The 18,500-nt window shown below is 39.4% G+C and overlaps 3 protein-coding genes across 3 annotated transcripts; 2 read left to right on the plus strand and 1 right to left on the minus strand.

Annotated features, from left to right (window-relative positions):
- Positions 1-2,515: 2,515 nt before the first annotated feature.
- LOC130490094 (olfactory receptor 6N1-like) lies at positions 2,516-3,454 on the plus strand. The gene has a single exon (XM_056863892.1). It carries the CDS (start codon positions 2,516-2,518, stop codon positions 3,452-3,454), a length of 939 nt encoding a protein of 312 aa, XP_056719870.1.
- Positions 3,455-6,819: 3,365 nt separating this feature from the next.
- LOC130489407 (olfactory receptor 11L1) lies at positions 6,820-7,782 on the minus strand. The gene has a single exon (XM_056863114.1). The coding sequence runs from the start codon at positions 7,747-7,749 to the stop codon at positions 6,820-6,822; it is 930 nt and encodes a 309-aa protein (XP_056719092.1). The 5' UTR covers positions 7,750-7,782.
- Positions 7,783-14,161: 6,379 nt separating this feature from the next.
- Positions 14,162-15,088, plus strand: LOC130490002 (olfactory receptor 5V1-like). Its single transcript, XM_056863795.1, has one exon. The coding sequence runs from the start codon at positions 14,162-14,164 to the stop codon at positions 15,086-15,088; it is 927 nt and encodes a 308-aa protein (XP_056719773.1).
- The last annotated feature ends 3,412 nt before the right edge of the window (positions 15,089-18,500 follow it).

Here is an 18,500-nt window from a genome sequence, read left to right on the forward strand (position 1 = left end):
CCAGTGTAATTTCAATGTTCCCACTGGCACTTTAAATAATAATCCCAAAATGAAAGCTCTTTATGTATATTACATATCTATATTTGACATGGATGTCCTATTAATTAGATCCCATGAGTTAGCGTGGGATCTCTGTGGAAATCGCCTACATTTTAAATAAATGGTATTGAAAGCACAGATTATATCTTTAGGAGGGGGAACCATATCAACACTGCTTCATGCAGTAGAATTTCATTCTCATCTCCTCATAGTATTTTTTCAGAAATGTGGGGAAAGGTTGTCAATTAATATTGATGGATTTCTAACCTGGACATGTACTGCCTGTCTTCAGCATGGGAATTGCCTTCCTTTATTCTTCACTTAATTCTTAATAATTTTCCATATCAGCTTCTACAATATCTTGCTTACTGCAAATGTGTACTCCTCCTGGTTTGAAAGAAAATGTTACTTCAGATATTTACACAGGCTAGCTAGTAAATATCACACAGATTATTCAGCAAGCCACTGCAGAAGATATAAGGATAACTTTATCGTAGTCAACTTTTCAAGAATTGAAGTGTGACTTCCTTTATTTCAAGGCCAGTAGGAAATGATGACTGACAGACCTTGCAACAACCCTTTCCCCATCAAACAAACATGTTCATTCAAAAGACAACAGAAGCATTAGCTTACATTCAATTCATACTTGAAGATCTTTCTCTTTTCATAGAGAGCTATACGAATCTCATGCTTTCATGGTGCTCAGCATCATGGCCACCAAAACACTGTGTCTCCTTCAAGCTTTTGGACTAGTCACATGAAGTCCTTCATGAAGAGTCCTAGTAATTCTGTTTAAAGAAGAAAAAATATATACTTTTTCATTTATGAAAAGCCTTCCTGAGAGCAAACCAAATCAGGTCTACTCATAAGTAAGTATGTTATTTAAGGGGACTTATTCCTAAGAAGATGTCCTTAGGATATTGGAACTCAGGGATGCTACTTTTCTGCTTTAGGCCTACAAATGGCTTAGGCCCATCCTATGGTGATTTCAATATTAGTAGATCATTCTGAACAGAATACTTACTAGTGAGGTAAGTAGACAAAAATGTCCTTGCAGCCTCTTTTTCATTGTATCTAGGGTAACCTTCATATGTACCTACAGATGTGTGGGAGCTACTTTTAAGAGGTTGTCTCACACAATTTAAGGTTTATGACATATGAAAGGAGGGCATATGTCATGCAGGGACAAAGGATGGCGCCCACCCACTAGAATCTTGCCCTTGAAGACCAGGCTATCCACTGCTGAGAGATTGAGAACAGATCGAGTCTCACTGCATCAGTGCTTCCAGGTTTAGAACTGTATTTTGCCCACATAGGAACTAACATCAACAATTCCTTTAAAAGAGTTAAAGTAATGAGCATCAATAGGTTTAGTATCCCTCCCTCCGAGACTGAAATCTCCATTCCATAGGCTCTTTTTTATCACTCTAAAATGTGAAAAGTATTTCAGAAATTGCTTTTATAATTGCACATTATCTAATTCAGTATCATAAATTAATAGTAGTAACCAAATTAAAATGGTAGGGGAGGCGAGGGGAGGGGCTGTGGCTTAGCGGTAGAGCCTCTGCTTGGCATGCAGAAGGTCCCAGGTTCAATCCCCGGCATCTCCAGTTGAAGGGACTAGGCAGGTAGGGGATGTGAAAAGACTTCTGCCTGAGACCCTGGAGAGCTGCTGTCAGTCTGAGTATACAATACTGACTTTGATGGACTGAGGGTCTGATTCAGTATAAGGCAGCTTCATGTGTTCATGAGTTCATGGTGTTAGGATTTCTGAATTCATTGTTTTATTAACAAATGATTAATATAATGTTGAAAAGTTAGTGCAAAAAGATACTGGAGATTGGTACCGCCTCAACAGACTGTGAACTTTCACCAGGGCTTTTCAGATGTAAAGTTTGGAAATGCACATTGCATCACTATAGCATCTACTTTAAGAAAGCATTAGATGTTTTCAAGTTGCAAAGGATTCTGCGGTGTGGGAGATGATTACAAATGAGCAGCAATAATTTTGTTCCGGCTGTAGTTCAGGTGAATGACTATGGATATACTATTTTACTGATAAATGTATCCTGCTATGATTCCATCAGTACTGTATAAAATGAGATCCTGTCATTCCTTGAATCTGTTCTTCATATATTTTATCAATTTAATTGACTCTCAGTCTTTAAATATATCATGCTTCATATTTTATGTTTCAATGATTTGCTTTATCTGTTTCGGGGTGGATTTGTGTAGACATACATTGAATTTTCATTTTCACCTTTCCCTTAGTATATTTGGTTTTGTTGCATTAAAATATTACAGTGAAATTTAAAGTCTCTTTGTGAACTCTGTGCTATGGACTATTGTCTCCAGAATTAGCATTCAGACTTCTTGTTAGAACAGCTATATTGGACTTGTTTAAAGGAGAAATTATTAATCAATAACCTACTGAATTCCCCATCTTCTCTATATTTTAATTTTCTAAAATACAGGCATGCTATCAGAAAACCAAACTTCTATACATGAATTAATTCTCGTGGGTTTCTCTAACACTCCAGAAGTCCAGATTTTTCTCCTCATACTCTTCCTGCTGGCCTACGTTCTGACCATAGCTGGAAACATTATGATCATCACTATTGTCCAGCTCTACCAGCAGCTCCACACTCCCATGTACTTATTCCTCAGCCACTTGGCCTTGATTGAGATTGGACATATGACCAACACCATTCCCAAAATGCTTGTGGACTTCTTAAAAGAGAAAAAGGTTATCAGCATTGTGGGTTGCTTCACACAGCTTTACTTCAACCTCTTCCTGGGATTGACCGAGAACTTCCTGCTGGTACTCATGGCTTATGACCGCTACTTAGCCATATGCAAACCTCTAAAATACATCACTCTAATGAATGCTAGAGTTTGCAGAAATTTGTCTCTTGGGTGTTGGGTTGGAGGGTTGCTTGCACCCTTATTTCCCGTGATTATGCTCTGTAAGCTGCCATTTTGTGGACCCAATATAATCAACCATTTCTTCTGTGATCTAGCTCCAGTGCTGACTCTTCCATGTGGGAACAAGTCATTCACTGAATTGTCCTTCTTTATGTGCATTTCTTCAATGGTGTTAGGTTGCTTCTCCTTAATAGTGGTGTCTTATGTTAACATCATTGTTACCATATTGAGGATGCCGTCTGCCGGAGGAAGGCAAAAAGCATTTTCCACTTGTAGTGCCCATCTCATTGTTGTATCCATATACTACGGCTCAGTCATGTATATGTATGTTAGGCCTTCAGTGAGGGACATCCGTGATTCAGACAAGGTTGTGTCTGTCTTTTATTGTGTGGTGACACCATTTCTGAACCCTTTCATCTACAGCTTGAGGAACAAAAAAGTTCACGAAGCATTCAAATTAATGATTGCTAAGAAAAGAGCTATTATCTAATTAATCCATATTTTACTTTACCCTTTTCTCCCTCGCTACTAATGGTGATCTAATGGTGAGATTTCATACTACCTCCCAGCCATAACAATCTCACAAAGTTGTCATGACGAGACAATGTAACTGGCACAATTTTACTTAGTGAGATTCCTGTCGGAGTAGGGCTTTCAACCTGGTCTTTGTCTGGAAAGTTAACCACTTCACCACACGGGTTCTCAAACTCATGGCATAGTCCAATAAACTGGAAAGGTTATTGTGTACATGCTTTCATTACAATGATATATTTAGCTGATCATATATTTAAATCTGCTATCAGACAATCCTGTCAGCTGAAGGCAACTAAGTGTTTGTATTTCTGAGTTTAGAACTAGGGATGCTGAAACTCCAAAGAGTTCAGCTCACATCCTGTTCACATGTAACAAACAGCAAGCTGATTTTTCAACAATCAGTTTGACTGTTAGGCATGTTGCTTTACTGTTTCCTTTTCTAACCATGCAGGACATCACAACTGGCTTTTTGCAATGTCACTCAGCCTGATTAAGTTCTACTACCCATCTGTGCTGCATAACTTTTCAGTCAATTGTTTAAACAGAAGTAAATCAGTCTCAGACCATATATATTAGTGATAAATAAATGCTATATTTTAATAAAATTCTATCCTTCGGTGTCCTTTTCAATAGTCCCTCATGACACTAATGGTTGCCAGTCGGTTAGAACTGGCAGCCTCTTTGTGCATTCTTGGTTTTGCAAAAACCTGATCCAAACCTGTTTGACAGGCATTCATGGCTGTTTCTTGAAGGGATGCAGGTTGCATTAAAAACATAGTGTCTGATGCTACCAGATGACAAAAGAGAAAGACCTCCTTTTGATCAATGAAAAGATTATGCCAAGGATTGTGGGACCCACGTAAAGAAAAGTCACATGCGATGGGGGTGCAATGAAGTGGAGAACTAGGCGAGATCAAGCAAAAAAGCTAGTAGTATCCAATCCAATTCATGCAGTCTGTACTTAGGAAAAAAGTGGTCAGCCTGCCACTCCCATCTCATGGAACAATACGTCTCCCTTTCACAACATTATAGGGCTGAAACCTCTGAATTCCAGGAGATTTGGGGGTGGATCCTGAAGAAGATGGGGTTTGAGAAGGGGCAGGACCTCAGTGGGGTATAATAGCACAGAGTACAACCTCCATAGAGGCCTTTTTCTTCAGGGAAACTGATCTCTATAGTCTGGAGGTCAGTTGTAATTTCAGGAGATGGACAGTCCCCATTTGGCACATCTTTAACGTGAATATTCCTATACATGAATATTCTTTACATTAGAATTGTACATAATGTAAAATTCAAAGTAAAAACGAGGTTTTTGTCAGGAGTCGTGCGGTCCAGGCAGGCTCTTGACATGAGTTAGGCCCGTTTCTGTTTAAGAGCATTTTTCGGTTTTGTTTCCCTGAGCTGTTCAAACGATTCCCGCTCCCTGCCTCCCCCCCCCTGCTCTGATCTTGAGTCGCAAGCAGGCAACTTCAGTATTATGGCTTGCTCACTCCCTGCTTCCCATCAGGCACTGTTATCTCCCAATTCCCAGGCCTGCTTGATCTTGCACCTGGGGTTGCTTTGTGCTTAAAGTTATGCTTTGTAGAATGGATGGTCATTAGCAGCTTTGAACCTTTGTGGATTGCTTATGCTGTACCTGCGGCTCCTGAATAAACATTTACCTGCTTTAGACCTGCCTGTCTGAGCGAGTGACTTTTTGGGATTGCCGAGGTTGGCTGGAGAACCTCACAGTTTTCATCTTAGTGCTAGCATTACATTTCAAAGAATACAAAAGATGTATTGGTAACTTGTACAATCTTTTAGTGCTGTTGTACACAATTTTATATTAACCCCACACCCAAAATGAAGACACAAGACTGCAACAATGAATTAAACTACGGTTTATTCAATTTTAGCAGCTACACTGTGCAGCTTATTCTCTTGCTCCTTTAGTGCTTTAAATATGCCTAAAGCAATTTACAGTAGAGGTGTGCATTCAGATTTTTCTAATCTGAAGCAGTTCCTGAAATGTGCTGTTTAATTTTAGACTGGAAATACCCTAAACAAAACAAAACAAGGAATGCCGGGTACTGAATGCTTACCCTGAGCTGATAGCAATTGGATAATCCCATCCTGGCTCCAAACATAGAATAGCAATGCTGCTGCAACGTACTTTTTCTTGGCTGTATATACATATAGCCCAGGCTAGCCCAATCTTGTCAGGTCTCAGAAGTTAAGCACGGTCGGCTCTGGTTAGTACTTGGATGGGAGGCCTTCAAGGAATACCAGATGCACGACTCAGAGGCAGGCAATGGCAAGCCACCTATGAACGTTCTTTGCCTTGAAAACCCTACTGGGGTCGCCATAAATCAGCTGTGACTTGATGGCGCTTTTTACTACCATATACCATATGCTGTGAGATCCTATCCATCAGCTTCATTCCTCCATACTGATGAGCATAAGAGTTCAAGTGATGCTACCCATCATGAAGGAAGTTTCTTCACCAGATCCCCTAGGTACAAAAGGTGTCTGGTTTGGGTATTATTAGATGCTTCAGGATGTTTACCAATCTAAGTTATCTTCAAACACATCACCTGCACTAATCCTGCCAACATAATTAAGATCAAACCAAACCTACTAGGATTATTTAATTCCCTACCCTCCATATGCAATGTGAAGAAACCAAAAACAAGTCCCTCTCCCAGCAAACTGGACAAGACCCCCCCCAAAAAATCTTGCTTATCCCCATAGCAACCAGCTAGTTCATTAAAAAAAAAAATGGGAAGACTGCAGGCAGCTCTGCCAGGAAAAGCCAAATCACTTTTTATTTTTAGGCTGCAATAGGCAACCAGCCCGTGTAGCTCCCAAAAACTCATGTCCCCATTTTAGAATTAGGATGGGACAAAAACAGCTTTCACCCATACATGGTAGAAACCAGAAGTGTTGCAGGAACATATCCTGATCAAAAGTTTAAGCAAATAGAGAGGTTTCTTCTCAGGAGACATCTAGGAAGTATCAAGATGGTAAAAATTATTTCAAGGTCACCCTCTGCTGCAGATCCAAAGGTTGCTTCATTGGACTTGTTTTAATCTTATATTGCAAAATCCAATGAAATATATGGATGCATGAATAAATACATGGAGAATTAACCATGCAGAATTAACCATGAACAATACTATCATGATGAATTCATATACTTAGTTGACGTGATAGCAATCATTTTTTATTAGCTTACCACATCCAAGATGGCTCTTAACTGTACTGGTGTGTAATTGCAATGGGAAAACATTGTCTTTGATTGTATTTTATATCAACCAGACTGAATAAATAGAATTCCTGCTTCTACAGGGCACATTTCCTTTTGAGCAGTTTCTGCAAGCTTTCCTTGAAGTCCTTGTTCCTCAGGCTATAAATGACAGGATTGAGAAGCGGTGTTACTACAGTGTAAAATATGGAGACCACTTTATTCAGCTCTGAGGAGAGGCTAGCACTGGGCCGAACATACATAGAGATCATGGTGCCATAATATATTACCACCACAGCCAGATGAGAACCGCAAGTGGAGAAAGTCTTTCTCCTCCCAGAAGCAGAGGGGATTTTCAGGATTGTCATGATAATGAAAGCGTAAGACACCAAGGTAAGCAAGAAGCAAGTGAAAAGGACCAATATTGAGAGCACAAATATAGTTATCTCTGTGATGGAAGTGTCAGAACAGGAGAGTTTCAGCAAAGGCGGGATGTCACAAAAGAAGTGATTGATTCTGTTGGATCTGCAGAAACTGAGTCTGGAGATCATCAGGGATGGCAGCAGTCCTGTGAAGAGACCAACCACCCAAGACCCTACTGCTAAACAACAGCAGAACTGCGTGTTCATAGCTACTGTATAATGCAGTGGGTCACAGATTGCCAGATACCGGTCATATGCCATCACTGCCAGGAGGAAGCATTCTGTCGCCCCAAAGAAGACAAAGCAGTAGAGTTGGATCATGCACCCAGTGAAGGAGATGGTCTTACTCTCTATGACCAGACTGCTGAGCATCTTGGGCACTATAGTGGTGGTATACCAGATCTCTAGAAAAGAAAGGTTTTGGAGGAAAGCATACATAGGAGAATGAAGACCTGGCTCCAGTTTGACCACTGAAATGATGACCACATTTCCTGTGATGGTTAAGATGTAAATAACTAAGAACATAATGAAAAGTAGAGTCTGCCATCCTGGAAGGCTCTGGAACCCCAGAAGTTGGAATTCAGATACAGTGCTGTAGTTAGCCATTTCCTTCGCTAGTTTTGAGTGTTCCTGCAGATATAGGTCAGTCATAGATTCTTTCACGACTGATAATTCAGGATATTTGGTCCTCTTTCTAGAAAGAAAGACAGTACAACGAGAGTGATAATAGCAATAACATAGGTAAATGAAGCTGATTTGCACCCTAAGTTACTAAAAATTCCATTTAAAAAAATAGAAAAGGGAATTGTGGTGATATATGGACTTTGTTGGATCAAATCAAACCAGTGGTCTTAAAAACTCTAGGAAGCTAAAAAACAGAGAGTTGTGAAGTCAACAGCCAAGTTTTCCTCCCTACATCTGAGGAACAAAGTTGTAATCCTTCTGGACTTGGGTGTCCCATATTCCTAACACGTCCAATGTCCACGAGTTTGGATGACTTCAAGAAACTTTACTTCATGAGATGTAACTCTTTCACTGTCTATCACCATATCTTTCAGTCATACATTTCATAAATTAATTTTGTGTTGTATGAAATTGTTGCGTGAAATAGTACTTCTTTTTGTCTATATTGATAGGATAAAGAACAAATTGTCTATAAACCAGTGCCACTGGATGGACTCATGGTAACAGAGTCATACTACACTGAACTTCCGGATCTCAAAGACAATAGACACATTTTTTAAAGTCATGAAATTATCAATTTAATTTCTATTGAGGATCCATCTGTAGAACTCATGTTTTGTATTATATATATATATATATATATATATATATATATATATATATATATATATATATATATATATATATATATATATATATTTGGTTATATTGTGGCTATTTTCACCAAACCCACACATGCTCTCTATGATATGCTTATGTGGCACAGAGTGGTAAGCTGCAGTACTACAGTAAAAGTTGTGCTCAAAACCTGAGTTCTATCCAGACAGAAGTTGGTTTCAGGTAGCCAGCTCATGGCTGACTCAGTCTTCCATCCTCCCGAGGTCAATAAAATGAGTACCCAGCTTGCTTGAAGTAAAGTGTAGAAGAGTGGGGAAGGCAATGGCAAACCACCCCTTAAACACAGTGTGCTAGTAAACATCATGATGGGTAGACTCTGGCATTATATCCCACTGAGATCCCTCCTCTCCTCACGCTCCCTCCCTAAATATTTCACAACCAAGTGTTGGCAACCCTAGTGCAAAGGATACCAATAATTAGACACATTGTAGGTAACACAGTCCAAGAAATCTTTATCTGTCATAAAAATAAGATCTCACTAGACCAAAAGTAAACCTTTAAGGTTCACAGAAAAAAGAACTATTGAATAAGAAAGCCCTAGTATTGCAGTCCCCTTCATCATCCCAAATCTATATTTAAGTGGCATTTGTCTAAAGACTGGCCCCTGATAGAATTGGTACTAAACAACAACAACAACTCACCAGTGAAATTAGTATCAAAACTGCCTTCCAAAGAAGGAGGTAAAACAGCAGCTTGCTTATCAACATGGCTCGATCACATATCAAAAATCAAACCGAGTCGGTAGTTCATTTCGTTTGGTACTACTTAGAGCTACAGAAGATACCCAGTGGAACTCAGTGTTGTCTTCTACTGCTGCTCAGTTCTTCTGGTAACAGATGCTGAGGTCTTGTGGCTTTCAGTCTTAGGATGACACCTGTGGGATATGAAGAATCCTCCAGATGCACATCAAGAAAATTAGAGCTCAGGTGTTTGTCATTAATGAAAGAAGCTGTGACCAAAACAAGAGCAAAAGGATAAACAAAATTGGAATGCTAGAGGTAAGATTCTAGATTGCAAAAATGCACTAAGTCGTGTGTGTGTGTGTGTGTGTGTGTGTGTGTGTGTGTGTAAAGTGCCGTCAAGTCACAGCTGACTTATGGCGAACCCAGCATGGGGCTTTCAAGGCAAGTGAGAAGCAGAGGTGATTTGCCATTGCCTTCCTCTGCAGAGTCTTCCTTGGAGGTCTCCCTTCCAAGTACTGACCCTGCTTAGCGTCCAAGATCTGATGAGATCAGGCTATACCATGCTGCCTTCCCTCTGTACCAAGTCATACTGTCAGAGAAGAGGTGAATGTGTGTGGTTCAAGGCAGTCTTGAGCTCCAGAACCTCTCATTTCTGAAAATGGGGCATTTTGTTTCCTATTGCCACCATATGAATTCCAAATTGTCACTCACAATATCTTCTAGTTTTTGGGAGCTTCTGCTGACAGAATGGCTGTGGGAGTGGGGGGGTCTGGCATGAAGGAAACAGGGGAGTCTGAGGTCCACAAGACTGGGGTAGACATTGCTGCTGGGATGCCACTATTACAACAGCCCATCTGCTGCCAAGGGAGGGGCTGTGGCTCAGTGACAGAGCATCTACTTTGCATGCAGAAGGTCCCAGGTTCAATCCCCCGCATCTCCAGTTAAAGGTACTAGGCAAGTAGGTGATGTGAAAGAACTCTGCCTGAGACCCTGGAGAGCGGCTGCTGGTTTGAGTAGACAATAAGGACTTTGATGGACCAAGGGTCTGATTTAGTAGAAGGCAGCTTCATGTGTTCAAAACAAGGGCAAGATGGTTAAAGCTGAGTCAATGAAGGGTTCTTCCTTCCCTTTTTCCCTTCCTATGAATGTGTTGTTACTGGATATATGCCCATTTAAAAGCTGGGTACCCAAGGTTGGATGGAGAAAGGTAGAATGATGTTATAGAGAAATATATTTATTTTAAGGTGCTTATATTCCCCCTTTTTTCTTGTGTATTGACCATATGCCCATTTAATTCAGATAAGACTCCTGTAAATGCTTGCACCCATGGGACAAGACAATATGGGCACATAACGTTAATAATAAATATAGTCAACAAGATGAAAGGAGCATTGCTCTACCTTCATTTTTTAGTTTTAATAGTAACAAAAGCAAATGCTGTATTTTAAGATGAGCAACTTGGTCATTCATATGTTGGGAGGGGATCTTGTCAATCTTATGTAGTTAAGGACCAATCTTGTATTCTCTCCCTTGCCACAGCAATATCACTTCACATCCTGCGTTCTTCTGTGACACATGTATAAGGATCCTACTTTTGGAGATTCCAGTGATAATGGAAGCATACATTTTTGGACCAAAAGCCAAGCTATTGACAATAGTTGTTGGAGCTGTTTAGTGAAGTCATGATGCCACTCTTCATCAATATATTGTACCAGCCCCCCCCCCAAAGACTTGAGCCAACCATTTATGTGGGTTAATTGAATGGCCAATCCGCATAATAACCTTTATACTTCATGTGTTAAGGATATGTTGCAACCAGATAGACTACCTCCATGAGCAACTCCAAACTTGGTCAATGATATCAAACAAGAAAAGGCAAAGAAAGTCCCATCTCCATGTACCAATCTGAGAGGACCCCCAACATTCTTGCTTAGTTCCTAAGCAATCTCCTAGTCCCAGGCTTACCCTCAATAGGAGGGTCCACAGGTCTTCAGTATGCTCCAAATGCCAGCACAGGGAAAGCACAGGGACTTCAATGCTATGCAGTCCAATTGCCAAAGCTGCCATCTTCTCCAGGTGAACTGATATCTATTGGCTGGAGATCAGTTGTAATAGCAGGAGATCTCCAGCTAGTATCTGGAGGTTGAGCAAAAGAGAATGAAAATATAACAGCTCAACTGAACGGCGTTTGTCAGCAGCCTCCAATCCCCATGCGGGGTTGTGTTTTCCTGTTCTGTTTTTGTTTGTTCTATGTATGTTTCATTGATATATTATATAGCGTGGAGTAGTGTTATAGTAAATATTGTATTGCATAAGGGAAGTGAGTGTTTTATGGTCTGAGCAGCTGTCATATTTTCATTCTCTTTTGCTCATTATTGTAACAGCAGGCTACTTTTTGCTAGTACCTGGAGGTTGGCAACCCTAATCATGGAAACTGCAGTGCCTCAATGAAGGGAATCTGAACATTTTTGCCAAGGCTGTTGTGATGAACCACCACTACCCTGCTATTTCAAATGCAAGTTTATTTACTGTGTTTATGGCATTTGAAAAGAATGCTAGGAGACCCAAAATTGGCTACCAGTTTCAGGATGACTGTGGGGGTTGCAGTGCCAAAAATGAAGGGAATCAGAACATTCTGGCACAGAATAGCCACACAACAACCCTCTACTATTTGCAACAGAAGCAAAGGTTTACTCATAAGAAGCCAGTCAAGTGCCAGTATAAAATGGAGGAGTAGAGAACATGTAAGACGCTTTATTTCCCCACTGGGGAGAAAGGTGGGGAATGGTGTTGGTTTGGGTTGCAGTTCCCAAGAAAGGATGATTGCTCTTACTGTTGCTTCATCTGCTATTGCTGCAGCTGTTTTGGCAGGAGACAGAACTGCTGATTCAGTAGCAAAAGTACTGTTAAATATCATGAGTTTGGTAAGCGGAGCGAGCCAGGGCTCTGCCTCTAGTTTCATACTAATGGAGCAAAACAGAAACACAGATGGTGGATCAAAACATCAGGGATGAGAATGCCAAAAGCATCCTTAATATTGTGTATCCAAGTGTTTGGAACACTTGAAAAATTGTTTATGAAAAAGGAGAATATCTCTTGGGGAGAAATTCCCAAAGCACGATTTCTAGATATAAGGAAATAAATGCTGTATTCAGTACCCAGCATACAATAACAAAAGAGTGATGAAGAGTCAGATTCCAGACTTCGGTAAAGAAAGATATCATGGGCTGTGGTAAATATTACTAGCTCATGCAAGAAAGGGTAATCAAATGTATGGTATTTAGGAATAACTTATCAGATTTATATAATGTGATCATTGGATGCAATGGATGATGTACAATCTTGAACAGAATCACACCTTTCTTAGTCACCAGAATGCAATGGATGTAGAAGGGTATGTCTTGTTTTAGCATTATTAGTTTAGATATGTATAAGCTCCTTTGGACAGACATCACCTGGAAAAGCAGAATAAGCTATCTAATAATAAACAATAAATTCTATAACAATGGTGTATTTGTTCGCTAATTAAATAATACCACCATTATTACTGATATGTTTGTAATTGTAGCTGGAGCTGAATGTGACTCATGATACTTTTCTCCATTCCTCTCACTTAGTCCAAGAAGCAGAATATCTAAGATCATCCATATTAATCACCAAATAATTCTGTTAATTTTACTCCTTTGTAGAGTGCTGGTTTTTGTTGAATCATTTGCAGCTCTCAGTTTGGAAAACAAGGAGGCGTTCTCTGTGGCTGAAAATCCCCGAAGGACCTCTTATTGTAGATATGCATGCATCAGCAACAATCACTATATTGTTGAAAGAACAGATCCTCCTGGATTGGAAAAAAAAAACTAAACTAAAGTGGACAAAAGCAGATTGTAAGGGTGGCTTGGTTCAGTGGGCCAGCACGAGAACATCACACTGCTTACTAAGACTGATAACTGGGATCAGAATTTTTGTGTGCGCCATCACTGCGTTATTCTGACTCATGAATAACACCATCTAAAACTGGTTGAGCTTTGCATGCTGTTGAAATTCCATTGAGCTTTTTATAAGCGTGCAGCACAGCTACTAATTCCGTGATTTGTAAGAGATTTACTATTAATACAGAAACAGGGATTCCGGAGTAGGAATTCAGGAATCTTCAGGAATTTTCCCAGGCAGAGTTGGCAGTCCAAGTACTTGGTAACCTTGATTTCTCTCTTGGCAAGTCCATTCAGCTATTGCTTTGTTCTTTCCCCTAGCATAAAAAGGGATAGCCACCACCTTATGTGATTAAGGAACCACACATTCAACAATACTGTGACTCTTTCTGATTATGTTTATGCATTATGTTTACTTAGGTTGTAAAGTGAAGAGGACTCCCAGCATGGCAGCTGGGAGAGATTTTCTTAACTTTTTCACCACTGTCAATTTTTCCCCATTTAAAATTCTACCTCTTCCAGCAGCTTTTATCCTCACTTGGAAAAAACAAAGCTATTGCCTGAAGGAATGGAAAGCCATGGCAAATTGTGCAAGGTCTAATTCTTGAGGTAATTTTGCAAACTCTTTTGGTTATGCTAGAAGTCAGGAGGGAAGGACCACCAGGCAACACAATAAAAGACTGGAACAAAAGAAATCCATTTGTCCTTAGCTTTACTTCCCAGTAACAGAATCCTCCATATTAGTTATCAATTCATAAAAGCTGACAACGTGCAGAATGTTGTTTCATTTCCACGGTAGAAAATGATAAAGGGGCACAGATAGAAATGGTACAAAAATGTGTCATATTTATTCTGCATTCAACATTCATGCATAAGATAGAATTATCATCTTTTCCTCTAAGAGGAAATTTACATTAGAAATATTTATCTGTTTTATATTCCTTTTCTTTTCCTTTTATATTGTAAATTCCAGTAGTGTAACACTTGGATTTATTGCCATCCATTTCGGTATTCCCTATAGGAATCACATCTTGTTTTGGTCAAGATATGGAGGCACAAAATGAAACTGAATTGACTGAATTCATCATACTGGGATTTAAAAGTCTCAAGAAAGTGCGTCTTTTTTTCTTCACTGGATTCTTCATCATTTATCTATTCACCATGATGTGGAATGCCTTCATCATCACCGTGTCAATTGTGGACCAAAAGCTGAGAACCCCCATGTATTTCTTCCTTGGTAATCTCTCCTTTCTTGACATGTGCTACACCTCTACCACAATGCCCCAGATGTTGGCTCACCTTCTCTCTGAAAGGAACACGATCTCCTACATGGGCTGTGTACTTCAAGTATATTTTTTCTTCTCTTTCGTGGGTACAGAATGCCTCCTTCTGGCAGTCATGGCCTTTGACCGCTATGTTGCCATATGCAACCCTTTGCGCTACACATTGATTATTGGCAAAGGCATTTGTCTCCAGCTAGCCACAGCCTGCTGGGCTGGGGGTTTCCTCAACTCAGTGGTGCATACCACATTTGCCTTCCAGCTACCTTTTTGTGGGGACAACCGCATTGATGCTTTCTATTGTGACATCCCACCTCTTCTGAAACTATCATGCGGAGACACTTCCTTCAACCAAATTCTGTTGTTGTCCATAGGCCTCTTCATAGCTTGGACCCCATTAGTTTGTATCCTTTTATCATATACTTACATCTTTTCAACTGTCTTGAAAATACAGTCATCAGCAGGAAGACAGAAGGCATTCTCCACCTGCTCATCCCATATCACAGTAGTTCTTTTGTATTATGGCAGTTCCATCTTCACCTATTTAACTTCTAATAGTAGTCATACCTCCAGTCATGCCAGGCTCATTCCAGTGATATACAGTGTACTGACCCCACTTTTAAATCCTATTATTTATACGTTGCGCAACAAAGATGTCAAGAATGCCTGGAAAAGCATGATTAGAAAAATGTGAATGTTGTGAGAAATCCACATGTATTTCTTGATTGCAATTGTTTTGTTTTTTCAGTTTTATGTTTAACAAACAAATATTAAAACATTAACACCATACAACAATATACATGGAGCTTACCATTCAAAATCACAACTCAATTATCAACTTCTTTGAATTACATGACACTGTATTCACATTATATTTTCCATATCTAACAACACATTTATTACTTGTTTTTGACATATATTACCTAAATCTTTGTTATTCTCTTTTAATTTAATTTAAGTCTGTTCCACATTTTTAGCTGTATAATTTTTAAAAATTCATTTTTTTCTGAAATTCATCTATTGTGTATAAAAGATGTCAATTTCCCCATAGTTATGTACTTTAATCCATTCATTTATGTACTTTATGTACTTTATGTATTTTAAAGTTATGTACTTTAATCCAATGTACTTTAATCCATATATTAATCCATTCATCTAAATTTGTATTTTTCTCTGCTTTCCATTTTGCCTCCTATATTTTGATTGGTGCCATCACCATGTACTTAAAAAGTAATTCACAGTGGGTAGCCGTGTTAGTCTGTTTGCATTAGTCAAAAAGGGCAAGAGTCCAGTAGCACCTTAAAGACTAACAAAAATATTTTCTGGTAGGGTATGAGCTTTCGTGAGCCACAGCTCACTTCTTCAGATACAGCTAGAATGTGAATCACATCGGTCTTTAAGTAGAGGAACAGTATGTAAATGTGAATAGCAGGCTTGATTGGATTAGGTGTGATATGCAAAAGAGTCTGTGATGTCCAGGGGAGAGATGGGTGTTGAGAAATCAGCATTGGTAATGGGCCATGAATGCAAGGTCTTTATTCAGCCCAGGTAAATGCATTGACTTTAGTTTGAATATCAACTGTAATTCAGCAGTTATATGTTCCTGATATGTTGCTTTGCAAAATGTTTAATAACATGTTTTTCAGATCCAACACAAACTTGAGTTTTAATATCTTTTGTATTTCATCATGGATGACTGTTGAATACTTTCTGGCTTTCCTACATGTCCAACACATATGATAACATGTATCATCTGTGTTGTCATACTTCCAACATTTCCCATTACAGTCCTTTTTGGCCTTTGCTATGACTTTGGGTGCAATTGTTTTCTTATTTTTTGATACTGGTTATTTGTTAACTTAATTTTGTTAATTTTCAAATAAATTAAACTACTTCCCACTTTCTGGGGATAGATTTCAAGTACATTTCTCCTTACAACTCCATCTGAGAGTTTTTAAAAAGAAATTTTAATCTTCGCAGGAAAGGTCAAGGGGCTTTTGATAGGATTCTGAACTGAGGTCCACTGATTAATATCTTTGAGTATCCAGGTGTTCCTTTGCAGATGAGGAAAGATGGTTCGGGTGAGGATTCTCCAGGTGACACATCCTATCCATACATACCCCTACACACTTTCCATCCTATTTATAATAGAAGCTAACATTGTCTGTTTGTGGCAAGCATAATTAAGAAGAAAATAGAGGTGAGGAGGTCATAATGGCTGGCTTTAGGATAATGATTTGAGTTGCTGTGACAACATGAAGGTAATCGGAACATCCTGGCCCAAATTATCTCTAGACCGCCACCCTACCATTAGTAATGAGTGGTATGGTTGTCTGTGACAGGCAAAAATTGTTTGAAAATAAAGAAGAAGAGTTGGTTTTTATATGCTGATTTTCTCTTCCTTTTAAGGAGAATCAAACCTTTCACCAGATCAGAGTCCACCATTCTTAACCACTACACCATGCTGGCTAGGATCCTCAAACACTATGACAAGCTTCAAGATGATTGTCAGAGTTGCAGTGCTAAACATGAAGGAGATCAGAACATCTCAGCGTACACAATCTCCACAACACCCACTGACCCATGATTTGCTTTGGGAAGCTATGGTTGTCTCAGGCAGACATAACTCATCATAAAATAGAGTTATGAATTTCTAAATTAGCCACCAGCTTCGGAACAATCATGGGAACTGCAGTGCCTCGATGAAGGGAAACTAAACATTCTTGTCAAGGCTGTTGTGATAAACTATCACCCCCTTGCTATTTCAAATTAAATGTCCAGTGTTAGTGGCAGGCATGACTCAACTGAAAAAAATGGTATTGAGTCTCAGATTGGCTACCATTTTCAGGATGGCTGTGGAAGTTGCAGTGCCAAAAATGAAGGGAATCAGAACATCCTGCCCCAGATTAGCCACTCATCATGCCTCTAGTATTTGCAACAGAAGCAAAGGTTTACTCATAAGAAGCCAGTCAAGTGCACTCAGCACAGATAGCGAGGGTGGAACATACCCCATTTATGACAAAACAAAGGGGAGTTAATAACTTCCCTGACCTATCAGAGCCTGTATGGTGCAGCGGTTATAATGTCAGACTAGGATCAAGGTGATTCAAGTTCACATCCCCAGTGTGCCATGGAAGGTCGTTGGCTTATCTTAAGCAGTAACACACTGTCAAGCAGCCCCACTGCACAGGATTGTTGCATGAATAAAATGGAGGAGTAGAGAACATGTAAGGTGCTTTGTTTTCCCATTGGGGAGAAATCTTCCCTGATCAGGAGATTCCCCGACAAGCCAGTTGAGTTCCTGACCAAGAGGCTCCTGATGAGTGAAACTCCATATTATTCGCTCCCAACTACCAAATGTTGTGGTATCGCAATAAAATACGCAAAATTAGGATGGAAAAAAAATGGTTAAACCTTCTTATATTTTTAGAAATATTAAGAGGAAAAGTTTAACCATGTGATATATACTAATATATCTTATTCTAATAATATTTAATCATATTATATTTTTATTAAACTTTGTAATTTGTATTAGCTTTACAGTTTTATTAAGTTGAAAATTTGTTGCATCAACTTTTGGCTGGTCAAATAGACCATATCAATAAATTCATTCATTCATTCATTCATTCATTGGGGTGATAGGTGGGGAATGATGTTGGTTTGGACTGCAGTTCCCAAGAAAGGATGATCGCCCTTACAGTTGCTTCATCTGGTATTGCTGCAGCTCTTTTGGCTGGAGGCAGAACTGCTGATTCAGTTTCAAAAGTACAGTTAAATTCCATGAGTTTGATAAGTGGAGTGAGTCAAGGCTCTGCCCCTACCCTAGTTTCATACTAATGGAGCAAAACTGAATCAGAGATAGTGGATCAAAACATCAGGGTTGAAAATGCCCAAAACATCCTTAATATTGTGTATCCAAGTGTTTGGAACACTTGAGGAATTGTTTACGAAAAAAGGAGAAAATCTCTTGGGGAATAGCTCCCAAAGCACGATTTCTAGATATAAGGAAATAAATGCTGTATTCAGTACCCAGCATACAATAACAAAAGAGTGATGAAGAGCCAGATTCCAGTCATCCATACAGAAAGATATCATGGGCTGTGGTA

This window comes from Euleptes europaea, chromosome 18 (assembly GCF_029931775.1).
Source record: "Euleptes europaea isolate rEulEur1 chromosome 18, rEulEur1.hap1, whole genome shotgun sequence".
In the NCBI taxonomy this organism is placed as follows: Eukaryota; Metazoa; Chordata; class Lepidosauria; order Squamata; family Sphaerodactylidae; genus Euleptes; species Euleptes europaea.

Excerpts from the sequence above, each read along its gene's own strand:
- LOC130490094 (XM_056863892.1), top strand. The coding sequence starts at position 2,516 with ATGCTATCAGAAAACCAAACTTCTATACATGAATTAATTCTCGTGGGT.
- LOC130489407 (XM_056863114.1), bottom strand. The coding sequence starts at position 7,749 with ATGGCTAACTACAGCACTGTATCTGAATTCCAACTTCTGGGGTTCCAG.
- LOC130490002 (XM_056863795.1), top strand. The coding sequence starts at position 14,162 with ATGGAGGCACAAAATGAAACTGAATTGACTGAATTCATCATACTGGGA.